This window comes from Canis lupus, chromosome 36, assembly GCF_048164855.1.
Source record: "Canis lupus baileyi chromosome 36, mCanLup2.hap1, whole genome shotgun sequence".
NCBI lineage: Eukaryota > Metazoa > Chordata > Mammalia > Carnivora > Canidae > Canis > Canis lupus.
The window spans coordinates 16,029,487-16,056,764 of NC_132873.1; the positions used below are offsets into that span (position 1 = coordinate 16,029,487).

General features: G+C 37.6%; 1 protein-coding gene across 1 annotated transcript; it reads right to left on the minus strand.

Moving 5' to 3' along the window:
• Window positions 1-1,028: 1,028 nt before the first annotated feature.
• ZDBF2 (zinc finger DBF-type containing 2) lies at window positions 1,029-27,278 on the minus strand. Its single transcript, XM_072812649.1, has 6 exons — window positions 26,952-27,278; window positions 23,439-23,491; window positions 22,370-22,447; window positions 20,535-20,639; window positions 14,232-14,359; window positions 1,029-8,376 (listed from the first exon to the last, which is right to left on the minus strand). Exons 4-6 carry the CDS (start codon window positions 20,592-20,594, stop codon window positions 1,029-1,031), a joined length of 7,536 nt encoding a protein of 2,511 aa, XP_072668750.1. The 5' UTR covers window positions 20,595-20,639; window positions 22,370-22,447; window positions 23,439-23,491; window positions 26,952-27,278.

Genomic DNA, 27,278 nt, shown 5'->3' on the forward strand with positions numbered 1-27,278 from the left:
TTAGATCTTTTGAAATATTAAGATTACAAATAATTCGTTCATGACAACAATTAACGGTCTGCCCAAATTACCACCCCAGTGATTTCAGTGCAAGCTATTACGGAAAAAAATGACACGATGGTGGCAGAAATGCTTTTGAGAGGTAAGGCCGTAAGGATAACCCAGGTTTTCATATTAAACCACCAACGCTTCAGGTGGAGGGGAATAAAGGTGGTAGAAAACATAATTACACTGGCAGGATCATGGTCTCCTCAAGATCTAATAATGCTAAAGAAAAACCTACAGAGATCGTTTATGTGTGTGTGTCCAAATAAGGAAAGTCAAAGACTTGCAGATCCAATTTAAATGAAGCAGAAGGAGTTTGTGTTTTTGTATGTAAAATCCCCAGGCGGGCTTTTGTTTTGTTTTGTTTTGTTTTTAACTCGATTAAAGATCACGGAATCTCATTTTCTTGAATGCTTTTTTAAAAAGAAAGGTAGATTACATGTTGTTCGTGATTATTTCAATCAACCTCACTCAAGAGTCGAATTTATTCTAGTTTCTCCTTTTTAGTTATCCAGTTAGAGTACGATATGGACAACGCCACTCCGGAAAAACACAGAGGCACGGGTTCGTTTGTTCCGATTTTTTAGAAAGTAAAAATAAGATAGCATTTAATGCTTGCCACATTCAGTTTCTGCAATATGACAACCTGCTGACATGAGATACAGTCATAAAAAAATAAATAAGAGGGACATGATTTGAGGGAGAAAAAATGTGTACGTAGGGTGCTGAGTTATGGGTATAAATTAGGATGAAGCTCTTCTACAGCCAACGGACAAGGATGCGTCTGCATCTTTCAAAAACGGGGGGAGGGAGGGGAGAAAGGACCTTAAACACGAATTTTAAATGAATTACAAAAGTTCTGAAAAATAATGTCTGTAGCAAAATAGTCGAAGGGTAGTTTTTTCACCAGAGCCGGGCAAGCGGTGTGCACAAGCCACCGGGGCGGGCGGGGCGGGGCGGGGCTGGCCCGGCGGCCGCCCACACTAGGTGGCCTCGGGCGCCCGCGGCTTCTCCGAGAGCCGAGTCCTCATCCTGTCGGAGTAGGGCACCTGAGAGTACAAGCTTCTCAAAGCGTAGATCTTAACGGGCCTGGAAAGCCGCCTGCGTTTCTTCCTGGGGCGTTTTTTACCACCATTCCTCTTTTTTCCTGCCGGGGGGCAAGCACCTTGCGCAGGTGGCTTGGCAGTAGAGCCGGAGGCAGCGACCGCCACCGAGGGACCCCGCGGAACCGAGGGACCCGGCGGAACCGAGGGACCCGGGGTGACCGAGGGACCCAGGGCAACCGAGGGACCCGGCGGAACCGAGGGACCCGGCGGAACCGAGGGACCCCGCGGAACCGAGGGGCCCGGGGCAACCGAGGGACCCGGGGCAACCGAGGGACCCGGCGGAACCGAGGGACCCGATGCAACCGAGGGACCCGGCGGACCGGAAGGACCGGAAGGACCGGGCGGGCCGGACGAGCCCGGAGGCGTTGGGGCCGCGCTCTTTCCCTTCTTTAACTTAGTGACGTCGCCCGTTTTCTTCTTAAGGTGCAGTCTCACGAACGCGCTCCTGGACTGATACTTGCGACGCAGAAAAGCAGAGTATTTTGAAATGTACTTCTGAATGATATCACTTAGCTTGGTCTGAATCCAAATGGGGCGTTTTTCCGAGGCGGTTCTGGGTTTGGGGTGGAGCGTAATGGGTTTGTACACCTTTTGGGGGAAACCGGGATTAGCAGTAGGCGGCGTCGTCAACCTCCTCTGGGTCTGGGTCTTCCGTTTGCTTTCCAGGAACTTGCGAGGCGCCGCCTGTGAGGAGGTCCCGGCCGCGGCGCGGGCCGACGGCGGCAGCTGGGCGCCCCGTCCCTTTGCAGCTGCGCCGACGCCCGAGGTCCCGGGCCTCGGCGCAGGCTCGGGGGAAACGGGGGCGCCCGGGTAGGCCAGCAGCTCGTCTCGGAGCGTCAAAACGGCGGTCGGGTCAGCGTCTTGAGCATCTTCATCGCCTGAGCTGGAGCTCAGGTCGCTGAGATTAAGCCAGTTATTTCTGTCCAACTCCTCCAGGCTGGGCGGAGGATCAATCACAATTTTCTTGTTCAGTGGGTCATAATAATTAAAGGTACGCCGTTTATATTTGTACTCTATGCTGACATCCCGACTTCTGCAGCTGCGGTACTTTTTAGCAAAGTTGGCGCATTCACTGTCCTGAAATTTCATATTTGAAGAAATAACATAGACTAAGGCATTGGGTTGCAAAGGCTTCAGAACTTTAGTACATGTTTCAGGAAATTCAAGTGTTCCGATTTTCACTTTCTTTTTTGATTTTTTGTCCTTCTGTAAAAGCGAACGCTTCCCCGTGGAGTCTTCCTCTTCACTTCCTTTGGTCTGTGACAGACATGTGAGATTGGTTTGAGTTCCATGGCTGACTTTTACAGCCTGACATCGAGAAGCCACTCGCCATGATTGTTCATAATAAGGCCTCTTTACTGTAGAATGATGGCTAGATTTATCTAAGGCCACTGAAAAGTCATCAGTATCTGAAATGCCACCTGCGTTATCGTCACAATCTGAAAGAACTTGAATCGCTGTGGTGTCCTGACTTGCGTCAGCCCACGTAATCTTTTTTCCTTCATTCAAATTTTTTTTTTTTATCTTCCTGGTCTCACAGTCGTCATCAAAGTAACAGTGGAAACGACCTTCCTTAAATTCCTTCACAAGAGCATTAATTTTCATGTCATCTTCTCTCATGATTTGAGACCACGTTTTCCCTACAAATGAAGGAGGGACATGAGGCAAGGCTTCAAGGACCGGTTCGTCAGGATTGTCTTCTACGACCTCCTTTGCTTTGTCCAGGTTCCTTACAGGATCAACCACGAAAATAGAGCTTGAATGGGAATCAGGGTTTGTTTCTTCCACATCCAGAGGCATCTTCTTAAATAGTCCTGCTTTAGAGCCAGCCTCTTGAGGCTGGTCAGCATCAGACTGGAGAGCACGATCACACTGGAAACTCATTCCCGAACTGCATGGTTCACAGCTCATACTTTCTGGATCTGCATGTTTTAACTTCAAAAGTTTTCCTTTACCAGACCTTTGATGGGCTGCCGACCCAGGAGAGGCATTACGAGGCACTGCCGAAACAGGTTCATGGTGCTTATCTTTTCGGCTGGTAGTTTCTGGATTTTTCCTTTGACAGACGTTGATTCCTTTGTCGGCTTTCTGAAGTTGGTCAACCACTGGCTGAGAATCCTCTTCCCACTTAAAATTTGTTTTAGGGCTATCAGATCCACAACTCTTCTCTTCTGAATCAATGTATTTCACCATTTCTTTATCAGACCCTTGTGATGAGTAAGTCACAGACCGATCTGGGGGATCAATTTGAAAATTTATTTCAGAACCATCACAGCTTGACTCCTGCAAAATAATATAGTCTTTCTTCTGGTTTACCACTTTGAAAGTCTCTTTGGACTGGTTTGCCAGTGACTGAGGAGAGGCTTCACATACATATCCTATTTCAGAATCATAGGAGTCACAGCACTCACCTTCTAGATCAAAGCCTTCTGTATTTATACAGTTGATTTCTTTGACAGTCACGTGAGGTGTGTCAATCACCTGCTGAAAAGGGATATCAGACTCAGCAATCACTTCACAGTCACTATCACTGGTCACCAGATCCACAAATAGCATCTTTCGAAGATTTGCTTCTTTAACTGACACTTGAAGTTCATTAACCACTATTTCGAGAGGGACATCAGACTCACACATTAATTCAGAATCACTAGGTTCACCGGTCTTTACTTCCATGCCAAGATGCCCTTCCTTCGGAAGATCTATTTCTTTGCACACCACTTCAGATTGATCAACTTCTAACTGAAAATGAACACCAGAATCACATTTTATTTCAGAAACACTAGGTACACAGCTCTTATCTCCTAGGTCATGATGACCCCTCTTTTGCAAGTTGATTTCTTTGATTGCCAGAGGAGACTGATCAGTCACGAAGTGAACAGGAACATCAGAATCATAACTTACATCGAAGTCACCTAGTTTATAGCTCTTATCTTCCAGGTATATATGGTCTTCCTTCCAAAGACTGACTTCTTTAACAGATTTTTGAAGCTGGTCAGCCACTGACTGAAGGTGATCATCAGAAATAAAAGCTATTTCAGGACCACAGACAACATTGCTCTTATCTTCCAAATTGGCGTGTTCCCCTTCCAAAATGTGTGGTTGCTCAACCACTGATTCAAGAGGGACATTTGAAACATAAATTATTTCAGAATCACTGGGTTCATAGCCCTTATCATCCAGACAAACATGTCCTTCCCTCAGAAGATTTATTTCTGCAATAGCATCTTGAATTTCATTAGCCACAGACTGAAGAGGTTCATCAGAATCAAAATTTATTTTAGAATCACTAGGTTCCACAACCTTCCCTTGCAAGTCAACATGCTCCTTCCAAAGGTTCATCCCCTCAATGACTTCTTCCGTTTGGGAAGCCACTGACTTTTGAAAAGGGACATTAGAATCATACATAACTTCAAAACCCTTGGATTCATCCCTCTTATCTTCTACATCTTCATCCTTCCAAAGGCTTATTTCTTTAACAGTTTCTCTAACCTGGTCAGCCACTGACTGAAGAGGATCCTCAGAATCAAAACTCATTTCAGAACCACCAGATTGACTGTGCTTATCTTCTAGCTCAATGTGGTCCTGATCCAAAATAGTTATTTGAGGTTGTTCAATTATTGACTCAACCAAGAAATCAGAATCCAAACTCATTTCAGAACCACTACACTGGCTGTTCTTATCTTCCACGTTCCCATGACCTTCACTCTCAAGGTTTCCTCTTTTAACAGCCCCTTCAGGGTGATCAGCCACCAGAGAAACACCAAAACCACGCATTAATTTAGAACCTCTAGTTTGAACCATTTTATTTTTCATTACAACTTTCCTTTCCTTCCTCAGGTTTGTTTTCTTAACCACTTCCTGAAATTGTCCAGTCAATAGCTGAAGAGGGTCACCAGTATCATACCTTATTTTACAATGACTAGATTCACTGTTTTTGTCTTCCAGATGAACATTTTTTTCCTTCATGAGGGTTAGCGGAGGTTGGCTAATGACTGAATGAAGAGGGACACCAATATCCAAGTTTATTGCAAAGCCTCTAGATCCAGTACTTTCACCCACTGGGTCAACATGGTCCTCCTTCAAAATAGCAATGTGAGGTGTTTCAGTCATTAACGGAGGAAGGACGTCAGAATCAAACATTATTCCAGAACTACTATATGTATCACTCTTTTTTTCTAGAACATGTTCTTCTTTCTGAACATTGATTTCTTTGACAGCTATTTGAGGTTCAGTCACTAAATAATGAGGGATGTCAGAATCTGCTTCAGAACCAGTAAATTTAGCACTTTTACTTTTGAATTTAGCATGTCTTTCTTTTTGAAGCCATATTTCTTTAACAGCTGTTTCAGGCTTGTGAGTCACTGACCGATGAAGGTGGACACCAGGATCCAAACTTGTTTCATACACATTTAATGCATTATCCTTATCTTGTAAGTTTATGTGTTCCTTCTGATGGCTTATTTCTTTAACAGCTATGTTAGGATGATCAGCCATTAAATGATAAGAAATGTCAGATTTCAAACTGATTTCAGAAACACTAGGCCCATTACCTTTATTTTCTAAATGTATGTGCTCTTCTTCCTGAAGGTTTATTTCTTTAATGGGATCTTTAGAATGGCCAGTCATTGAATGAAAAATACCATAATCCAAACTTAATTCAGAACCGCTAGGTTCATTGTCCTTATTTTCTAAGTATATCTGCTCTTCTTTTTGAAGATTTAGCTTTTGCATAGCTACTTCCGGAGGGTCAATAACTGAATGAGGAGGAACATAAAAATCCAAACTTATTTCAGAACCACTGGGTTCATCATTCTTCCTCCCTAAGTGTATATATTCTTCTTTCTGAATGATTATGTCTTTAACAGCTCGTTCAGGTTGAGTAGTTCCCGAATGAACAGGTATATCAGAATCGAAAGTTATTTCAGAAACACGAGATGTATTAGTCTTATTTTCCAGGTGACTAGGTTCCTCCACATAAACAGCTACGTGAGGTTGGTCACCTCCTGAGCGAAGAAGAATATCAGAATCGAAAGTTATTCCAGAACTATTTGACCCAGAGCGCTCACCTTCCAATTTAATGTGCCTTTTTCTTATTTCTTCAATGTCCATCTCAGATTGCTCGGTACCGGACACAGCAGGGGGATCAGATTCAAATGTCAACTCAGAACTGGAGCACCCATAGCTCTTAACTTCCATGTCAACATTTAGCTCTTTCAGACTTATTTCACCCAGAGCCCCTTGACGTTGATCATTAGTTGACTGATAAAGAGAAGCACGAGAATCAAAACTTTGATCAGAATTGCTAGATTTAACACTCTTACTCTCCAGGTCAACAGCTACTTCTCGAGGGTTTACTTTTTTAACTATTACTCCGGACTGGCCAGGCACTAATCGAGCGTCAGTGTGAAAACTCAATTCAGAACCATGAGAATCATAGTTCATCTCCACAGGTTCATTCTTCTCTTCCAGAAGATTTATTTCTTCAACAGCCCTCTGAGATTCGTCAATCACTGTTTCAAGGGAAACAGCAAAATCAAGATGGGCTTTAGCGCTACTGATTTTAAGGTTCTTATCTTTCAGGTAGACCGGTCTATCCTTTAGGTTTCTTTCTTTGACAACCAGGTGGGGATGGTCAGCTGCTGACTGAGGAGAAGCATCATTGTCAATACTTGTTTCAGAACAACTTGAACCATAGTTCTTATCAACCAAGCCAATGTGAACCTTCTGAAGTTTTGCTTCTGTGACAGCCACTGGGAGTCGGTCACCCACTGACTGAAGAGGAAAAGCACAATCAGTACTTACTTCGGAGCTACTCGATCCATAGTTCTTATCAACCAAGTCAATGTGTTCCTCCTTAGGAAGGCTTACTTCTTTTGGAGGCTGTTGGGGGTAGTCATCAGTTGACTGAAGTAAGGCATCACAATCATAATTAATCTCAGAATCACTAGATTCATAGCTTTCATCAACTAAGCTGATAGGCTTTGCCTTCTGAACACTTACACCTTTAACAATTACTTGAGCTCGGTTGGTAGCCAACCGAAGGGAGCCATCACGATCAGAACTTATTTCAGAAACATAAGATTTATTATTCTTACACTGCAAATCAGCATATGCTTCCTTTGAAAGGTTTATTTCTTTGGCAGTCACTTTAGATTGGTCAGTAGGTGAATTTTGAAATGGAGAACTGCAGTCAAAACTCATTTCAGAAGCTCTCGATTCATAGTTTTTCTCTTCTTGGTCAATTTGTTCCTCCTTCCAAAGGTCTTGTGCAGCCTCTTCGGGTGGATTGGACACTGACTGAAGAGAGCCACGAGCAAACTTCACTTCAGAAATCACTGAGCTCTTCTGTTCCAAAAAGGCTGACTTATTAAAAACCAAATGCTTTTCCTCTTGGGTAGGACCCATACCAGAAAAGAATTTCTCACGGTGCTTTGCAGTAGCATCTTCAAAGACTCCTTTATTAGAAGGCATGCCAGTTTTATTCAGGCTGATTGCTTGGTTGACAGCTAATTTGGAAAGAGATTCAGACTTTAAGGAGTCTTCCATACCCACAAAGTCACGGCCTTTAGCGCCAGCTGACAAAGTTTTACGTTGAGACTTTATATCTTCCTGTATGATCAATTTATCTGAACTTATACCTAAAGATTTCCTAGTCGATTCTTTAGGTTTCTGATAAGAAACTGAAGACGTTTCTAGATTGGACGATAGCCCAGGATTTCTAGAGCCCCTGTCTGGCTGTTCAAGGTATCTGTCAGCTTTGTTTGGGTCACATTTTCTGACTGTCTCTGAACTGGCTGCTGCTGGTAACTTAGTAGGTTTAGTTGTAACTGGTCTATCATAGGAACTTCCAGCTAAACAACTAGAAGGAGCACTAGAAATCACTGAGGGACATATTAAGCTTCGTCTAGTATGTGTAGCTTGACCTATCCCAACTGGATTAAATTCCTTCACACCACTTCCAATTTTATGAACAAACCCTAAGGGCTGCTGCTGTCCCTTCTCCAGTTTTTGAATAACTGATGGTCTAACTGAAACACCCTGTATATATTCCTGAGATTTACTGGGTCTAGAATGTAACTCTTTACTAGGTTCAAAACCCTTGGTGGAGCTGTCTCCTTTGACTCCAGCAGCATCCTCAGTCGCTTCCTCAGAAACAGAATCATCAACAGGAACCACTTCAGGAGGTGACGCAGTATTTGTAAGAAGTCTCTCATTTTGTGTTGATCTAAAAAGCAAGGGGGGAAATCCATAAAAATATTCTGATATATATTTAAAATGTTATAATAAAGGCACAATAACTGTATTTTATTTCTATCCTGGGCCCCACTGTTATAGAACAAGGAACCAAGGCAATCACATGAGACTGTACTTCCCTCAGGGATGGAAATCAGTAGAGAAGGTGGAGACAGCTCCACCAATTGCTACTTAATAAACACAAATGGTTCCTAAACATAAAAAAACTGTTAAAAAAAAAAAAGGAAAGGAAAAAGAAATAGCCATCTATCATCTGTCAGTTATCAGAGTGGCAAACAGCAAAAGGTTTAACATAAGTTACTTAACCTTTTAGGCTCCAGTTTTCTCCCCCCAAAAAACCATAATATTATTTTCCCTCATGAGATTGTCTTGAAGAGTAAGTTAGTTGTTATATGTAAAGAGCATTTTTTAAAAGCCTGGAAAATATAATCATTCACAAATGTTAGCTATTATTTAACACACTGGGTTTTTTCAAGTTTTTATTTAAGTTCCAGTTAATTAACATACAGTGTAGTATTAGTTTCAGGTGTACAATTTAGGGATTCAATCAACACTTCCATATAACGCTCAGTGCTCATCACAAGTGCACTCCTTCATCCCCACCACCTATTTCACCCATCCTCCCACCCCTCGTCTTTCTCTGACTTATTTCACTTGGCATGATACTCTAGCTCCTCCACATCATTACAAATGGCAAGATTTCGTTCTTTTTATGGCTAATATTCCGGTGTGTGTGGTTGTGTGTGTGTGTACACCACATCTTCTTTATCCATTCATCAGTCAAGGGACATATGGCTGTTTCCATAATTTGGCTATTGTAGATAATGCTACCATTCACAAAAATAAATTCAAAATGGATTAAAGATCTAAATGTGAGACAAAAAAACTATTAAAATCCTAGACGAGAACACAGGCAGTAACCTCTTTGATATCGGCCATAGCAACTCTTCCTAGATATGTCTCCAGAAAAATAAACTATTAGGACTTCATCAAAATAAAAATCTTCTGCACAGTGAGGGAAACAATCAGCATAACTAAAAGGTAACCTACCAAATGGGAGAATGCATATGCAAATGACATACCTGATAAAGGGTTAGTATCCAAAATATCTAGAGAACTTATAAAACTCAACACTCCTAAAATGAATAATCCAATTAAAAAATGGGCAGAAGACATGAATAGACATTTTTCCAAAGAAAACATACAGATGGCCAACAGACACATGAAAAGATGGTCAATATCACTTATCATCAGGGAAGTACAAATCAAAACTATAATGAAATAATCACCTCACACCTGTCAGAATGGCTAAAATCAGGTTGTGCCTAGGTGGCTCAGTCAGTAAAGCATCTGACTCTTGATTTCAGCTCAAGTCATGATCTCAGGATCATGAGAGCAAGCCTTGCATCAGGCATGGAGCCTGCTTAATATTCTCTCCCTCTGCACCCTCCCCTCCAAAAAGAAAAAATTAAAAATGCCAAGAGGAGTCTAAGGAGACATGGCAACTTAATGGAACATGGTTATCTGAGATGGGATCTTGAAACAGAAAAAAAACATTAGTTAAAACTAAGCTGAATTAACTACAGAACTTAATATATTAATATTGGTTCATTAATTGTAACAAATCTGTCATTCTAATGTAAGTGATTTAGTAATAGCCAAACTAGATAGGGAGGGTATACAGGAACTCTCAGTACTATATTCTCAAGTTTTCTGTTGATATAAATCTGTCCTAAAATGTAGCCATTAAAATAAATAACTTTTAAAAAATAGTTTTAAAGTAACTTTTAAAATAACTTTAAAATTTTTAAAAATATTATTATAAACTATTTATTATTATTATTTATTTTTATCTTTTAACACCTAAAAGATACTTTTATTAAATATTTTTCAATTTGAAAGATGCTTTAATCACCTAAGGGAAATGTATACTCATGGCAGCCACATGTGCCTTTTTTTAACATGTCACAAATACTGTTATTTCTTTCCCAAAAACACTTATCATAATTAACACTAAAAGAATATGTTTGGTATTTGTAAAATTAAAAAGTTAACTTAGATATCAGAATAGTATGATGAGGCAAAAATATTCCAGAATTTTTCATATTTCTGAATTGTAATCAATAAAAGTGCAGTACAATTACCACTTTACCCTAGTTTTTCAAACTCTAGAAGATCGTCTCCATTTGTGTGTCTTAAAGACTACTAAAACATTCTCAAAATAAAGTTAACCTGTAACATTTGGCAAAGAAAAGCCAGGCAGAATCATAAAGTCAAACAACTAGGCAAAATCCCCCAAAAGTTAGGAATCACCATCTAGATGCTTTGATTTTCATCTGTATGTGCATGTGGTTAAAATTAACAACTAAATCACAATCTATGTTTCACTCATTTTTAACTAATTATACAACAAAAACCCCTCAAAAATCCAACCATTAAAGATTAAAAGCCCCTCTTTTATATAATTCCTGTGCTAATTTTTTTTAATTTTTTAATCTATAAATAAAATTTAAAAGCTACATATCTATGAGATATGATCATAATGGAAACTCACACTTTTAAATCTTCCACTAAAAGAAGAATTAGCACACCCAAATTATAAATGAGCACTTAATACAGGAAGACAATAGAAAGATAACCAAATCCGCCCCCAGGAAATTTGAGGAAATTAACTAAGAAAAATCAATAAATAGAAAACAAAAATAAAGCAAGAGCTAATTTTCAAGAAGGCCAAAATAACAGAAAAACCTACAATGTCTAGATAAGGGGGGAAGAGATGAATTTTTTTAAAGATTTTATTTATTTATTTGTGAGAAACACAGAGAGAGATGCAGAGACACAGGCAGAGGGAGAAGCAGGCTCCATACAGGGAGTCTGATGTGGGACTCGATCCCAGGACTCCAGGATCACACCCTGGGCTGAAGGAGGCGCTAAACCACTGAGCCACTCAGGGATCCCTGAGAATAATTTTTTTTTTTAATAAACTGTATAATTTAGAACTTAGAAACAATGTGTTAACATGGGATTAAAAAAACTCAAAGTAAGAAAATGGAATTTAAAATCAGATATATTGATAGGAATATAGATACAGATACACAAATACAGGAATTTAGTTCATGTTACAGGTGACATTTTTTTGTTTGTTTTTAAAGTAATCTCTGCGCCCAACATGGAGCTCAGACCCACAATCAGCAGATCGAGAGTTGCATGCTCTACCCACTAGAGCCAGCCAGGCACCCCTACAGGTGACATTTCGTATCAGTGGAGATAATTAATATACATTTATTTAAAAAAAATAAGTCCTATATCACACCACATATGGAAACAAATTCCAGGAAGATTAAAAATACTTAAAAGCAAAAATAAGGACATGAAGAAAAACACATGAAAGAAGCTATAAAGGAGAATTCCCCTTAGATCTAATTATGTCAGGATGTTTAATTTCTATATGGTAAAAAGACAATACACACAGATGAAAGACACATGACAGATTCTGGGAAAATGATTATATTTAAAATACAAAGGTCTATTATCTATAAATATTGCATACAAATCCAAAATATACAAACAATTCAATAGAAAAACAGACAACATCTACAAACAATCCATAATGTAAGCATATGGCTAATAAACATATATAAAGAGATGCTCTACTTTACTCATAAGTAAATAAAAGCTAATGAAGCGATACACTTTTTTGACCTATTATGTTATGGGGGGATAAAAAGAAGTTGCTAACCCCAGTATTGGCAAGAGCAATAGAAAATGAGCACTCTCGTAGATTATTGGTGTATATGTGTTATATAAATTGTATATAAATTGGCATAGCCTTCTAGGAAGTGGCTCAAGAATTGTATATTTCCACACACAACTTGACCAACAAAGTTAAGTAATAGTATAGGATTAAAACCCACAGAAGATATAGCCATGAGTTTATAAGGATATAAATAGATACTTGAATAGATGGGGGAACAAGAAAGCTCTTCTTTATGAAGGCTGATTAACCTACAGAATAACTGTTTCAGGGAAGAATCATCAATTTATGTTTAAAATAAGTGGGTGAAAATAAGATGAGAAACAGGGTACTTATTTACATAGTCTCAAAGTACTTCCCTCAAGTCTTATTAATTGTAATGGGGAAAAAAGGAACAAGACGGTAGAGAAGCCACCTTAATTAAGTGATTCAAGTTAACAACACTAGCCATGAGACATGGCAACATCATGAGTCTCTGTAATATGTTGAGAAGGGCACAGCATCAATTACAATTTATTCTTGTTCCAAATGCATAACCTAAGTTTAATTATGAGAAGAATGTCAAGCACATCCCAATTTAGGGATATCCTACAAAGTAACTGGCCAGCAGTGTCCAAGTCTTGAAAGCAAAGACTGAGGAACTGTTTATGATTAAGGGTGTCTGAAGAGACGGGACAACTAAATGTCAAGTGTGATCCTCTACTGAATCCTAGTTCTAAAAAAAGGACGTTTTTGAGACAACTGACAAAATCTGAAGAAGGTCTATACTTTAGTATGTCATCAATGTAATTTCATGGATTTAATCATTATACTGTCATTATTTTAGATTTCACATTTGAAGAAGTCAGGTGAAAGTTATACAAGAATTCCTCGGATCAGTTTTGCAACATTTCTGTAAGCCTGAAATTATTCCAAAATGAAAGGTTAAAAAATTAAAAGTATTTTTTAAGGCCTAGAAACTTTAGCCCAGAAGTTCAAGTTCTAGGAATCTATACCACAAAAATAGTTGTATGTACAAATATGTCTGTTGAAGCATTGCTTACACAAGCTATAAACTGGAAATTTATACTGACCCCAAGATGGTCTATCTTTCCAGCAGCTAAGAAAAAACATTTATTTTTTTAATTTTTCCCCCATTTAAACTTTTCCCCATTTGCAAAATTCTGGGTTGTGACTTGCAAATCATTCAAGAAGTTTATCCTTTTTCTACTGCTGGTGCTTATCTCAACTAATTCTGCACAGATCTGCCAATAACTCTATTTTGCTTTTCCTTGTACAACTATAGCTGTAAACTTGCAGCACTACTTAATTAATCCAACCTTCTACCAATGTTTTGAACACAGGACATTAACTCTTATATATTATCAAAAATATTTATTTTTATTAAAACAACCAAAAAACTGACACAAGAAAAAGCTATCAAGATACTGACAGATCATTAAAAAGCCAATTCTATTTGATATCTCTTCTATTCAGGTAGCAAATAGTTCAGTTAATATAGAATTGACTCAGTTTTTACTTAAACCACCCTTACTCTGCTACTGTCACCAACATATCTGTTCCTAATCATTTAAAAGCAATTTCTGCCCATACCTTTTGCCCCTGCTTAATCCTATGACATACTTAATAGAACACCTTAATGATGTATAGTTATTGGCCTAAGGCTTTTATTTAGAAAAAAACATGGTGTAGTCCATTATCTTTTGTAGTGAAGTTTCTTATCTAAGCTAGAAAAAAGTTTTAAAATAATAGCAAAGAGAAGTTACTAGGTAAAATTTCACTTTATATTCCTTAATCAAAAGATTCACTTTAGGGGACTCCTCCGTGGCTCAGAGGTTGGGCGTCAGCCTTCGGTTCAGGGCGTGATCCCCGTATCCGGGATCGAGTCCCACATCGGGCTCCTTGCAGGGGGCCTGCTTCTCCCTCTGCCTGCGTCTCTGCCTCTCTCTTTCTCTCTGTGTCTCTCATGAATAAATAATCTTTTTTATTATTAGAAGTACTAGAAAGTTCACACAAACATCTACTGTAACATGTAATAACTGTATTAATATAACTCTACCCAACTACTTTACCTGCTTTCTTGAGAATGATATGGGTGGTGACGGAGTACATCCTGCAAGAAACGTTCCATCAAACTAGTGGTACCCATCCGTTGTCGATTCTGTGTGGTCAAGTATCTGTGCTGAGCACTGGACATATGCTATTAAAAGAAAAAATACTACATAGTTTTAAACAGGTAATACTCATTAGTAGTGAGAGTTTCACAAATGGATTCAGTTAGATACTCCTGATAGAAGTATAAATTGATAAACCCTTTCTATAAAGCAATTCTAAAATGTGTTTCTAAAAACCACAGAAGTTATCTTTCCCTTCAATATAGTAATTACATTTCTCTAAATCTCTCCTGAGGAAATCATCTTAAATGTGGATGATTAATGGAAAAAAGATGCTTATCACAGCATAATAATAAAAAACTGGAAATCTCCAAGGTGTCTAATAGTAAAATGTATAATATGACCTAATAATACCACACAGCTATCTACAATACAAAAAATTTTAAATAACATGGAGAAATGTTAGCTATTAAGAGATAAATGGCAGATGCAAAAATCACATGTATGCTTTTACCTGAAACTATGGTTTTAAAACGTACAGACCAATAAAATAAAATAAAATACACAGACACGTCAGTGGAAGAAAATACACCAAAACCTTAAAAGCCATTTACATCTGTGAGGTATATTTATAGGTAATTTTCAACCTTTTCTTATGCATTCTTGTATTTGTACCAAGCAAATATTTTTAAAATAAAAATCTGTTAAAAGAGAGAAGAGGGTTGGATCACTGTATTTGTAAAAGCTGAAGACTAATTCAAAAAAAGTCCATCATTTTTCTTCACAGATTACAAATCCTTACACAGAATATTGTAATAACTACACAAATTTTTTGTTGTTGTGAATCCTCTCCACAGAAAGAGTCTGTGTTCACAAGTGTTATTCAGTGAACTATCAAGAGGGATGGGAAAGAAATCTCAAATCCACTGAGCACCTATAACATATCACAGTGCTACTCCGTTCACATAGTAATCTCATTGAATTTTCACTGAGTAGGAATCCTGTCCCCATGTTGATATAAAGAAATTAAAGCACAGAGTCAGAGTAAACTGTCTCAAGCTGAGTATCTAGCCAGGATTTCCATCTGTGTTTAACTCTAAAGCTTCTCCTCTTTCCCTACATCATGCTACTGCTAATGCCATATTTCCAACATGAGTTATTCACAACAATTTAAGAACATGTTTTCATTTAACAATACCTGGGAAAAGCCATGTTTTAAATATCAGAGTGGAGATGCCAAAAGAACTTAAAACAGGTTGCTAGCTCCCAACCACTATTACAACTATGACAACTGGAGTTGTCATAGTCTACTCTGAGGCTGCCTTAGCCGCAGTAACACTCTCAAGTATGACGGTCTCAGGACTTTCTGGCCTCCAAGTTCCCCACAGCCCAGTACCCTAGCCTGCCTTGTTCAGGAAGGGAACAAACTGACAAGGAAACAAAGGTTCAGTTAAAATGCAACCTCATCCTGTGCCACAGTAAACATTTTAAAAAGGCAACATGAATGGAGAAGCTGCACTGACACAAACCCCAGAAAACACCACACTATTTATCCCAGAAGATGTCCGTTTTGTTCAACTTTCTGAATTGACATTTACGTAAGGAAAAGTGCACGAGTCCTATGTATATAGCTCAATAAATTATCGTAAAATAAACACATCCATAACCGTCGATCTGTGAAAAACTAATTAAGCACCCAGAACCCCTCCAACGTCCCATACCAATCTAATATTCTTTCCCTCTTCCCCCAAATTATCTAAATTTTAACGATAGAGATTAGTTTGGAAAGTTTCTGAATTTTTAGAAGTACAGTCATACAATGTCATACAATGTAGATACTCTTTTACATTCGTCTTCTTTCACTCCACATTGGTAATACTCATCCTTATTACCTGCAGTCTGTTCATTTTAATTTCTGTAGAGCAATATATCATATTATTTATTCATTCCATTCTTGATGGACATACGTGTCTTTCACAGCTCATGGCTATGACAAATTATACTACAAAAAACTTATCTGTGACTTTTGGAACGTCCATGTGCACACATTTTTGTTGAGTGCATTACTAGGCGTGGAACTTCGGCGTCATAAGGTCTGCATACGCTCAGCTTTAGTACCCTGTGTTCACTAGTCTTCCGAAGTGGCCTACCAATTTGTACCCTCCCCAGCAATGCATCATAGTTTCCATTCCTCTCTCTCCTCATCAACACTTGCCATTGTCAGTCTCTTTAATTTTAGCGACTGAAGTGGGGGGTTAAGGTCATATCAGTGTTGCTTTAATTTGCAATTTTTGTGATAGCTTCATTTTTCTGGCCACCTGGCTATCTTCATTTACAGTGCGTCTGTTCACGTCTCTTCCTGTCTTTCAAGTGCATGTTCATTTTTATAATGAATTATAGTAATTATTTATTCTGGACATGAGCTCCTCGTTCAATTATGTGTGTTTCAAGTATCATCCTTTCTCTCTGTGGCTTACCTCTTCACTTTATTTTCCTTTGTGGGAGGGGGCATTCATAGTTTATTTGTGCCTACACACACATACAGAGTAAATCCACAGCTTTTCCACTTTCTTAATCACCTCCCATTTTCTTAACTTTACTGAAGTCCAACTTACCGATTTTTTTCTTTGTCGCCCTACCTCAAAATCATGAAGATTTTCTCCTATTTATTTCTAGAAGTTTTACTGTTTTACCTACAATATTTACATCTATCATCTACTTGGAATTGACCTTTGTATCCAGATTGATTTAGTGATAGAGATTCATTTCTTCTTCTCCATAGAGATAACCAATTGACCCAGTACCATTTAAATGAATTAAGTCCTGTCCTCACTGTTCTGTAGTGCCACATTTGTCACAAATCAAATATCTATGTGTCTTGTTTCTGGAGTTTCTGGTTTATTTCCATAATCTTTCTAACTTTGCACCATTGTCTTAAGATTGTAGTTTAGTAATAAATTTGGTATTTATTACTTCTGGTTTTGTTGTTCTTCTCCTTCAAGATTATCCTAGTTCTTCTTAGCCTTTTGCATGTACATACATATTTTCAGAATTGGCTTAATTTCCATTAAACACAATTTTTCCTGAATTTTATTTGGAATTTCACTGAGTCAATATGTATGTTTGGGGAGAAATGACATATTTGTAACATTGATTTTTTTTTAATCCATGAACACAGTATATCACACCAATTACTTAATATTTAAGTTTCTCTCGATATTTATACTTTCCTAAATAAAAACCTTATACATATTTTGTTAATTTATTCCTGAAGAGTTGATGTTCTTTGATTCTGTTGTATCTTTTTCATAAGAATACAATTTCTTTTTATGTTGGCCCAAGAAGCTCTTTAAACTCACTTATCAAAAAAATTAAAAAATAAAAAACCAAAAGTAAACTCATTTATCAATTTTAATAGTTTGCCCAGGTATCTTGAGGATTTTCTATGTCCATAATCACACTATGCACAAATAATAACAGTTTTGTTTCTTTTTATCTAATCTTAATTACATTTCAATTTCTTTCTCTTTCCTTATTTCCCTGCCTAGAACCTCCAATAAAATATTGAATATAGTTTTAACTCAAGCACCAAGTCTATTTTCACTTAATACATTACTGATATATCTAGATTTAATCTGTTTTTATTTTTAAATCTGTTTTTATTATTCTTGCCTAGCCGATATCCCTATTTCTGTTCTTTTTTGCCTTCTTGTGGACTGCTTTTTATTATTCCAAGTTTTCTCTTTCTGTTAATTTGGCAGTTAGTTATAGATTAGGCACTTTTTCTATTAGTGGTAACAGATTATAGCAAGCAGACCTGACCTACCAAGATCTAAATTTACTTCTACTTTTACTCTCTTCTTGAGCAAGGATTGAACTTGGTTTACTTTCTTTCCAGTTTCTATGACATTGTTGTTAACCTCATGAGATACTGCTCATTTAGATCACCTAGTACCTTTCCACTGATCTTCATGCATTCCTGTCTCTGAGATTCCAACAGGAATCATTTTCCTTCTATCTGAAGAATTCTTTGTAGGATTTCCTTCAGTAAGAGTCTGCTGTTGACAAATTCTCTTAATTTTTGTTTTCAGAAAATATTTCTATTTCTTTTTTTTTCAAGGACATATTTATTAAGCATAGAATTCTAAGCTGGCAGTTATAGTCTATCTTTTGGTTTCCATTTTTTCTGTTGAATATTCAGCTAGATCTGGGCCCTGTATTTCTCCAAATACAAAGTTCTCCAAAGCCATGAAATTTTTCCTTTTATTAATTTATTTATTTAAGCCTTTATACTTAGCACAAATTGACTGTCCTAAACAGTCTTTTTTAATATCTATTAAATGCATGAGTATCCGAATATCTAAAAATGTTTTGAACCTTAAGCAAAAAGCTAAGACTGCTTACTGAATAGAACTTATAAAGATTTAGTATGTTTTATTAATATCAAAAATTCAACAAATAATCTTCCAGTCAAGTGATGATATAATTTATCAATCATGACAGAAACACTAACTAAAGAGAGCTCTGAGATTTATTATCTGCTGCCTCATGTATTTAAACAGCATTAGAAAAAAATTTTTTTGTAAAAAGACACAGATGTGGGAATCACCATAGTAAAAATTTTTCCTTAGTATGAATTTAAATGACTGTTGACAAAACAGATGCTACTAAACAGCTGAATTTTTATGTATTACTAATCTTAGATAGCACTTAGAATTAAACAGTTTAGCACTAGCAGGACCAGAGCTTCATTATATTATTACTTCACCTATGACACAATTCCTCAGCTTAGACCCTGAAGTAAACCCTGAGACTCTTCCAAGTTAAGACTCCCACTCAGAAGACTACAGCTACTATTACCATGAATATTTATTTCAAAATGTCCTCATACAATGCTTTACAAACTCTTCCCACACAAAGAAAAGAAAGGAACACTACTCAATTCATTCTATGAAGCCCCAATACCAAAACCAAAGACATCACAATAAAAGAGAGCTACAAACAATATCCCTTATGAATATAGATGTAAAAATCCTCAACAAAATACTGGCGAACCAAATCCAGTAACATACAGAAGGATTAAACACCATGACCAAGTGGGATTTAGCCCAGGGATACCAAATTGGTTTAAGAGCTAAAACTCAAATCAATATAATTGCTACAGACTGAACTGTGTACCCCCCCCCCGCCCAATTCATATGTTGACATTCTAACTCCCAATGTGACTGTATTTAGAGACAGGGTTTTTAGAAGGTAATTAAAATCACAACGTATAAAAAAATTGACTGAAAATTAACCAAAGACCTAAATGTAAGAACAAAAACTATAAAAATCTTCCAGGAAATTATGAGGCATAAATCTGCAGGACCTCGGATTAGGCAATCTTTTGTGACACCAAAAACATAAGCAACTATTGGCGGGGGGTGGGGGGGGGGGGAAGCTACATTTAACTACAGCAAAACTAAAATGTTCGTGTGTGAAAACATGAACTTCAAAGTCCTTCCCTTATTCTATAATGTCTTATAGAATCTAATCGTCTGAATTCTTCACCTCTTACCTAACACCTATGCTCCACCTTACCAGCACTGCAGCCACACTGGTTCTTGGCTTTCGATTAGCATGCTAACCAGCCCTCTGCCTTGGGGTCTCTGTCTTGGCTCTCTCTTCCCTCTACCTAGAAATTCTTCCCCCAGATATAAGCAAGCTCATATCCCCATGCTTCGTTCAAATCTCAACTCAAATGTCACTTCCTTAACCTCACTCAGCCACCCTATCTAAAACTGCACTCTCTTCTCTATTTGCCTCATAACATTTATCACAATCCGACATATTCTGGGGCACCTGGGTGGCTCAGGGGTTGAGCATCTGCCTTTGGCTCAGGGTGTGATCCCGGGGGTCCTGGGATTGAGTCCCACATTGGGCTCCCCATGGGGAGCCTGCTTTTCCCTCTGCCTATGTCTCTGCCTCTTTCTCTGTGTGAATAAAAAAACAAAATCTTTTTTTTTAAAAAAAAGCAATCTGACACATTCTGTACGAAATACGTACTATTTTCTGTCTTACCACAGTACAAAGAAAGCTTCATGAAGGAAAGAGACCTGGATTTGTTGATAGTCATAACCTGAGGAGCTTAAACAGTATCTACCAACTAGAAGACTCACAACATGATCTGTTCAATGGGTGAATAAATGAATATAATAAGATATAAGAGAAAGTCAGGACTAGGTCTCCTGAGGTATAAGCACATTTACAGGACCCTCTCACCTGTTCCAGGTTATTGTAGCGCACACAGCAATAGCTGCAGTATCCTTGTCTGCTCTGCATGTTGAATAATTGAAGTCAAACAGCTACTGTCCTGGAATACTCAAACTGAAAAAAAGAAAATGGCAAAAACAATAATTCCTTACTACCATGAGGAAAATAGCTTTGATAATATCAGAGAACAGAAATTCATTCTTGAGTCCGACGCACTCTGATTTCTAATAATTATGAAATTAGATAAGGCTGCCATGAGCTACCGAATCGATCAGTGACCCCGGAATACATAGGAGAGCTGTGCATCTTTTTTTTTTTTTAAGATTTTAGGGATGCCTGGGTGCTCTGGTTGTTTGAGCATCTGCCTTTGGCTCAGATCATGATCCTGGAATCCTGAGATCCAGCCCCAGCCCTGCATCAGGCTTCCTGTTCCATGGGGAGCCTACTTCTCCTTCTTCCCCCCTGCTCTTATTCTCACCTGCTATCTCTCTCTCTCTCCTATAAATAAATAAAATATTTAAAAGAAAAATATTTTGGGCAGCCCAGGTGGCTCAGTGGTTTAGCACTGCCTTTAGCCTGGGGCATGATCCTGGAGACCGGGATCGAGTCCCACATTGGGCTCCCTGCGTGGAGTCTGCTTCTCCCTCTGCCTGTGTCTCTGCCTCTCTCTCTCTCTCTCTCTCTCTCTCTGTCTCTCATGAATAAATAAAATCTTTGATTTTATTTATTTGAGAGAGAGCGAGCACAAGCAGGGGGAGCTGCAGAGGGAGGGAGAAGTACACTCCCCACTGAGCAGGGATCCTAGGGATCATGACTTGAACCACCCACGTCCCCCAAGAGAGCTGTGCATCTTCTACATGAACAGTCTGTTGTCAATACTGGGAGCCTGAACCAAATTTTTTATCAATTTTCTGATAACTTGTGAAATTTTTTAGGAACTGGTTCAGTACTCAATTTGTAAAGACAAATCCTACCTCTAAGTTGTTATTATAGTATATTTACTATTTGCAAATGAGGCTCATTAATTTTTCCCATTATGTTCTTACACAAAATCCCACATCATGTGAACTCTCAGTGTTACACCTAACGTCTAATTCTGTCACAAGAATAAAAATACCACGTGTTTTCTGCTTAAGCCACAAAGGGGCAGGTTTTTTTTTTTTTTTAAAGGGGTAGGTTTTTAAATAAATTCTCTGACAGAGTCTGAAAATCAAAATAACAATTAATTTGTGACTGAAACACAAGACACTTCTCTTCTGACAACCACATAGATCAAACTACATAAGAGATTTTTTCCAAATGGTGAAATGAGATTTCTCACAAAGAAAAAGGTTTCCAAATTTCTACCCCTTAAAACTATAATCCTTCAACATTACATATTGCAGTGGTTCACAAGCAAGGCTTAATATCAAAATCATCCCCCCAAATTCTGATTTAGTAGGACTGAGACAGAGCCTAGAATTTAGAATTTTTTTTAATTCCCCAAGTAATTCTGATACATAGCCAATTCATTCACTGACACAAAGCATTTACAATTAATTATTATCTTAAATAATAAATTAACACAATTTCAGGTTTCTTGGCTGTGTTTTGTTAAATTGAAAACTGAATTTTAAATAATAATTTCATCAAGTGTTAATTCTAATTATTTTAAACATTCTTGTCTATTGGAGAATACATAACAGAATAATCCTATAAAGTGTTGAGTATTTCTGATAAGGTGATCCTCCAACACAGAAAGGTTACTCATTAATATCAACCTTTAAAAATGAAATCACAGCCTTGAAGTCAATGAAAACAGAAGAGCTCTATTAAATCAAAATGCTATCATAACATTCACTTACCTGTTACTTCCTATTATGAGAAACTTTGACTTTCTGACTTCCACACTTACGGGGAAAATAAATCAATTAAACCAGCCTCTAAAATAGAAAATATATAATAATGACTTACTTAAAATCTGGTGTTTTCCCCATTATTTACTTCATTTATTAGCCTGAAGCAACAAAATGAAGCAAGCTTTAAGTTGTATTTATAGATACGGCAATTTTCGGGCTGAGAGAACCCTAGCACTTAAACCTGCACTTTGTAAATCGTAAAGTGACAAGCTTTTAAGTGCTTTATTCAAAATATATTTAAAACAATCACTAAGGGGCGCCTAGATGGCTCTGTCACTTAAGCATCTGCCTTCAGCTCGGGTCATGATCCCAGGGTGCTGGGATTGAGCCCCACACTGAGCTCCCTGCTCAGCCAGGAGCCTGCTTCTCCCGTTCCCCCTGCCTGTGCTTCCTCTGTCAAATGAATACATTTTTTTAAAAATCTAAAAACACACACACACACAGAGAAAGAAAGAAAAAAAGAAAGAAAGAAAGAAAGAAAGAAAGTCTCCCTTCTGTAAACAAACAAAACCATCATTAAATGAAAGGCAAAATTAAAGTATGAGTCTACTATCATACATACACAAAATTAAACTCCTTTAAATTATTTTCTTGATCTTCAGTACTTACAGCCTTCAATTCCCATGGTATTATTATCTGACATTTCTACGACATTTCTATCATCTTGTGTCACATACATGCCACTATGACAATGAGCTACAATGACTCAGAAGCACCTGATGGGCATTTTTAAAACTTTGCATGCTAGGAACCCCACCTGAAAAACCTACGGAATCAAAATCGCCTGGCAGGGAGCCAGGCACATGCACATTATGCGTATTTAAAATGCTCTAAGGTGATTCTGAGACAGGCTGAAGCAATTACATAAGTCGTCATTTTTTACGTACTAATAAAATTCTCACTTATTAAAGGGATCATTTCTTTGGGGTCTGGGGTTATATTATCTTTCATGACCGAATACCAATTCTGAATTCTACTGGTACCTGGTATCTTGATAAAGTAACAAATCACCTACCTTGAGCAGGAAAGGACAGGTATTACATCAGCCGTATTAGTCCTGGCAAACATCTGTAAATTAAAGCAATTAAAAAAAAAAAAGATAAGCCCCTAAGTATCTACCATTGGTCAAGTAAATACCCCCCAGTCATAGATAAATTTGAAAAATAATACAATTTTGTTTCAATGGGAGGAAAAGAAACACAAAGCACTTTACGTACTATGACTCACTGAATCCCACATGCACTCCTAAAATGCTCTGGAGCAGAGTAATTGTAACGGCCCACCCATATAACCCACCAACAAATATTTCATATCTCTGGGTTCCAGGAACAAGCAGCTGCAAAAGAATAAACTGGGTCTCTGGTAAGGTTAAGAACAAAGATGCTTAACCCCATAGGAGAAATGTTCATAGAAATGTTTGAAAGAAATATTTACATGAAATTAACTTTAGGTCCTGGATTAACCAGACAACTCAGCTCTTATGTTAATTTCAGTGAAAGACACTGTCAATGCTTTATCATTTCCATCAATTGACAATTAACCCAAATTATACATTTTTTAATTTTTCCACATTGTTGTTGGCAGTGTGTTGACCCCTCACCCAGAATAATTGGTTAACAAAAAATTCCAACACTTGGATTTAAAAGAGCCAGTGACAGCCTTGTATTATCAAAGAAATACTTAGCGCCTACCCTGTGCAGAGTTCCATGTTAGAAGCGTTAAAGGATAGAAATAGACTAGCTTTCTTGCTCTCAAGAAGTTTAAAATGGCATTAGGAAATGAATGCGAAAATACCAGGTGGTATCTGAGAAATGCACAAATAATATGTGCCAAAATGTCACAGTGGCTATGGTTTTCTAACCGTACATTGGAAAATGGGTAGGATTTACTTAAAGATTAGGAAAAGATATTCCAAGCAACAAAGAAGCAAAAGCACAAAAGCAAGAAAGAGAAGGCACATTTAGAGATAGTAAACTGACAAGTTCAGCTGGAGCTAAGATTTTATTTAAAAATTTAAGGGGCAATAAAGCAAGAAAGTCGATTCAGTTCCAACATGATTCTATTTAAAAGAAAACTTAAGAATTTAGACTACATATTTGGGCAATGTGGATATATTTTGGGAAAGCAGTAAATGCAGAGAGCTTTAAGAAAATTCTAGAATAGAATTTAAGAAAATTCTGGGACAATGGTTCTTCCCTATTCAAAGGAGCTTTTCACAGGGTAAGTTCAAATATTCAGCACCGTTTTCTAGAATATTGGAGAATTAGTTAATATCAAAAACATCCAAATTCAAAGGATCAGTATCCCTCAGAGCAAAGACTTAGTCTCATTTATGCTTGCAAATTAGGAAAACACACATTAATTTTTTTTCTTTAAAAAATTACTTTTATTTTATGAAAATTTTTATTATGGTACAATTATAAAAATAAAGAGCATAAAAATCAGTCATAATCCTACCACCCACCATTAATATTAATCATTTATTCTTTGTTCTAAACATGTTTTTACAAAAATGGAATGGTACTATACAGTCTATTCTATAGCCTCCTCTTTCACTTAACCATATACAATGAGCACCTCTACATGATATTATATATAATTCTAAAACAAAATCTTTAATGATTGCATAGTATTTTACCTGTGTAAAACAAAAGCCCTCTTATCTGACAAGATAAGACCCAGTAGTCGGTGAGTTAACTATTTAAAAATTCGTCACTAAGAGGATTTTAAAAATACATACACACATAATCAATATTTTGTCTAACCTAAGATATACAAACGTATATATGTTTGATTTCAGGTCAAGTTTAAGGTTTTTTGTTGTTTCACTGAGGTTTTTTTGTGGATAGGACAGAGTTTGAAGTCCTATTTTTTCATATTTTCATAAACCACATCATAATTTACCATCGAGCTTTCACTTCGATTCCTCTAAAACGGAACAAGAACTTAAAGATATTTCTAAAACCAGCATTAGGGCTAACATTTAAGATTTCCCCCAACCTTTTACGTTGTCACACGCAATTAAATACTCTTGCGATGGTGTGGGGGTTTTTTTTGAGTGCAAAGTATTCGATTTATTTTTCATAAAAATAATCATGCTATCCTAAAAAGACAATGCTCACATTCCATTTCATTGGTTTATGAAACACTTGAAACTGCATAAAGTGATCTGGGGCCGTGAACAAAGACCTCTGAACTGCCTGGGGGGACTTCAACACAAATGTCTCAAAATTGCATTTATTTTTTTCTTTGGACTATTTCTTGCACACCTGAAATCTGCACCCACTGCAGAGATAAACACACTACTGAAATGAGTTCAGAGTTGTAGTGTGTGTCTCCCACGCTGACTGCGGTATTTTGAAATAAGAGCTAACAAAATCCAGAATCCCTATGGGAAATATTTTTTCAACCGCCTAACAAGAGAGACAGCAACTTAATATTAAATTTAAAAACACAATAGAAAGGCCTTTGGTTTACTGAATACGGTCATCTAAATTACCTGTCTAGAAATCGGAAAACAATTGGGGAGGGAGCACAAAACAATAGCCAAATGAAATAAAAAGACCATTCATTTTAATTCACTGTCCCTCTCCTTACAACATTAACTCATATTCAACCTCCAACTTGTTTGGATTATCCATCTTATGCATCTGGTGACACGCATTATCCTGGACACCTCCATTCAGTCTTAATAAAATAATCATGGCTAACTTTCGGTGAATACTTAATCTGGGCTAGGCACCGTGTCAACAGTTTCATATATGCATTATCCCATCTGAACAGCAAACAGCCTTATGAAATTGGTGTCCCAGTAACTCCCACTCTACAAATCAGGAAACTGAGGTTTAGAGACAAGCAGTCTCCTGTTGCAGGTCACACACCAATAACCAGTGTAGCTGGGATTTGACCCTAGGTCAATCTGAGCAGTTTATGCTCTTAACCTCTTAACTTCCATAAAAACTCTTCCTCTCTGTATTTTCAAGAATGCTAATTGATTGTTTTAATATTACGTGAAAACAAATAATTAGGAATCTAATTTGCTGCAATAAACACTGTCACATATTCCAAAGAAAAGAGTAAAGCTAACGTTTAGCTTAATTACATCATTGCTCCCATTCGCAGATGAGTGCTGACAGTACCTCGGATTAGTGACTTTCAAACTTAATTAGCATGGCACAGAGGAAGCAATACATTTTATATCACAACCCAGCACACATACACACACACACACACACACACACGCAGTGACACAGGCCCGCACCCTCACATGCATGCACCCCATACACACACCAGCCCACACACACACACACACACACACGCAGTTAAAACAACGCTTACAAGATACCCTCCTTACATGTAATGCATTCTGGTATTTTCTATGCTATCTTACTTCGTTAATTTCAAGGGCTAATTACGACGCACAAGATTAATTTCACAATTCACCGATGGGTGAAAACTGCAATCTGAAAAAGCACTGCCTCACATTATTAAGCAGTACAGACAGTATTTTATAAAAGATGGCTGTTACCCTGAATTCAGCTTTATTCTATCCAATATCTTGACCATTGCGGTGATACTTTATCAAATCTCTAACGAGTTCTACTAAGGTTGGCCACTGGCCAAGGTGCAGGGAGAAGAAGAAAATTCCTGTCTTCCAGCTTTGGGTCCAAATCAGTGCAAGTTAACAAGGCAGTGGAAGGACGCTGATGCACTGCTACAGAAAAAAGCCACAACGCATTCAGCAAAAAGAAGGCAGATTACACTAGGAGCCCCTTTATGTAACACGAATATGCGTTTACGTGCCCCAAACCGTTCTACCGACTCCCTTGAGGATGAATTGCTATGGGCTTTTTCA

Bases quoted from the DNA above. Each gene is read 5' to 3' on its own strand.
- ZDBF2 (XM_072812649.1), bottom strand. From the start codon at position 20,594: ATGCAGAGCAGACAAGGATACTGCAGCTATTGCTGTGTGCGCTACAAT. The intron at 14,360-20,534 runs GTGAGAGGGTCC...TTCTTTTAATAG, and splicing joins GCTACAATAACCTGGAACAG to CATATGTCCAGTGCTCAGCA. The intron at 8,377-14,231 runs GTAAAGTAGTTG...CTTGCTTTTTAG, and splicing joins TATCATTCTCAAGAAAGCAG to ATCAACACAAAATGAGAGAC.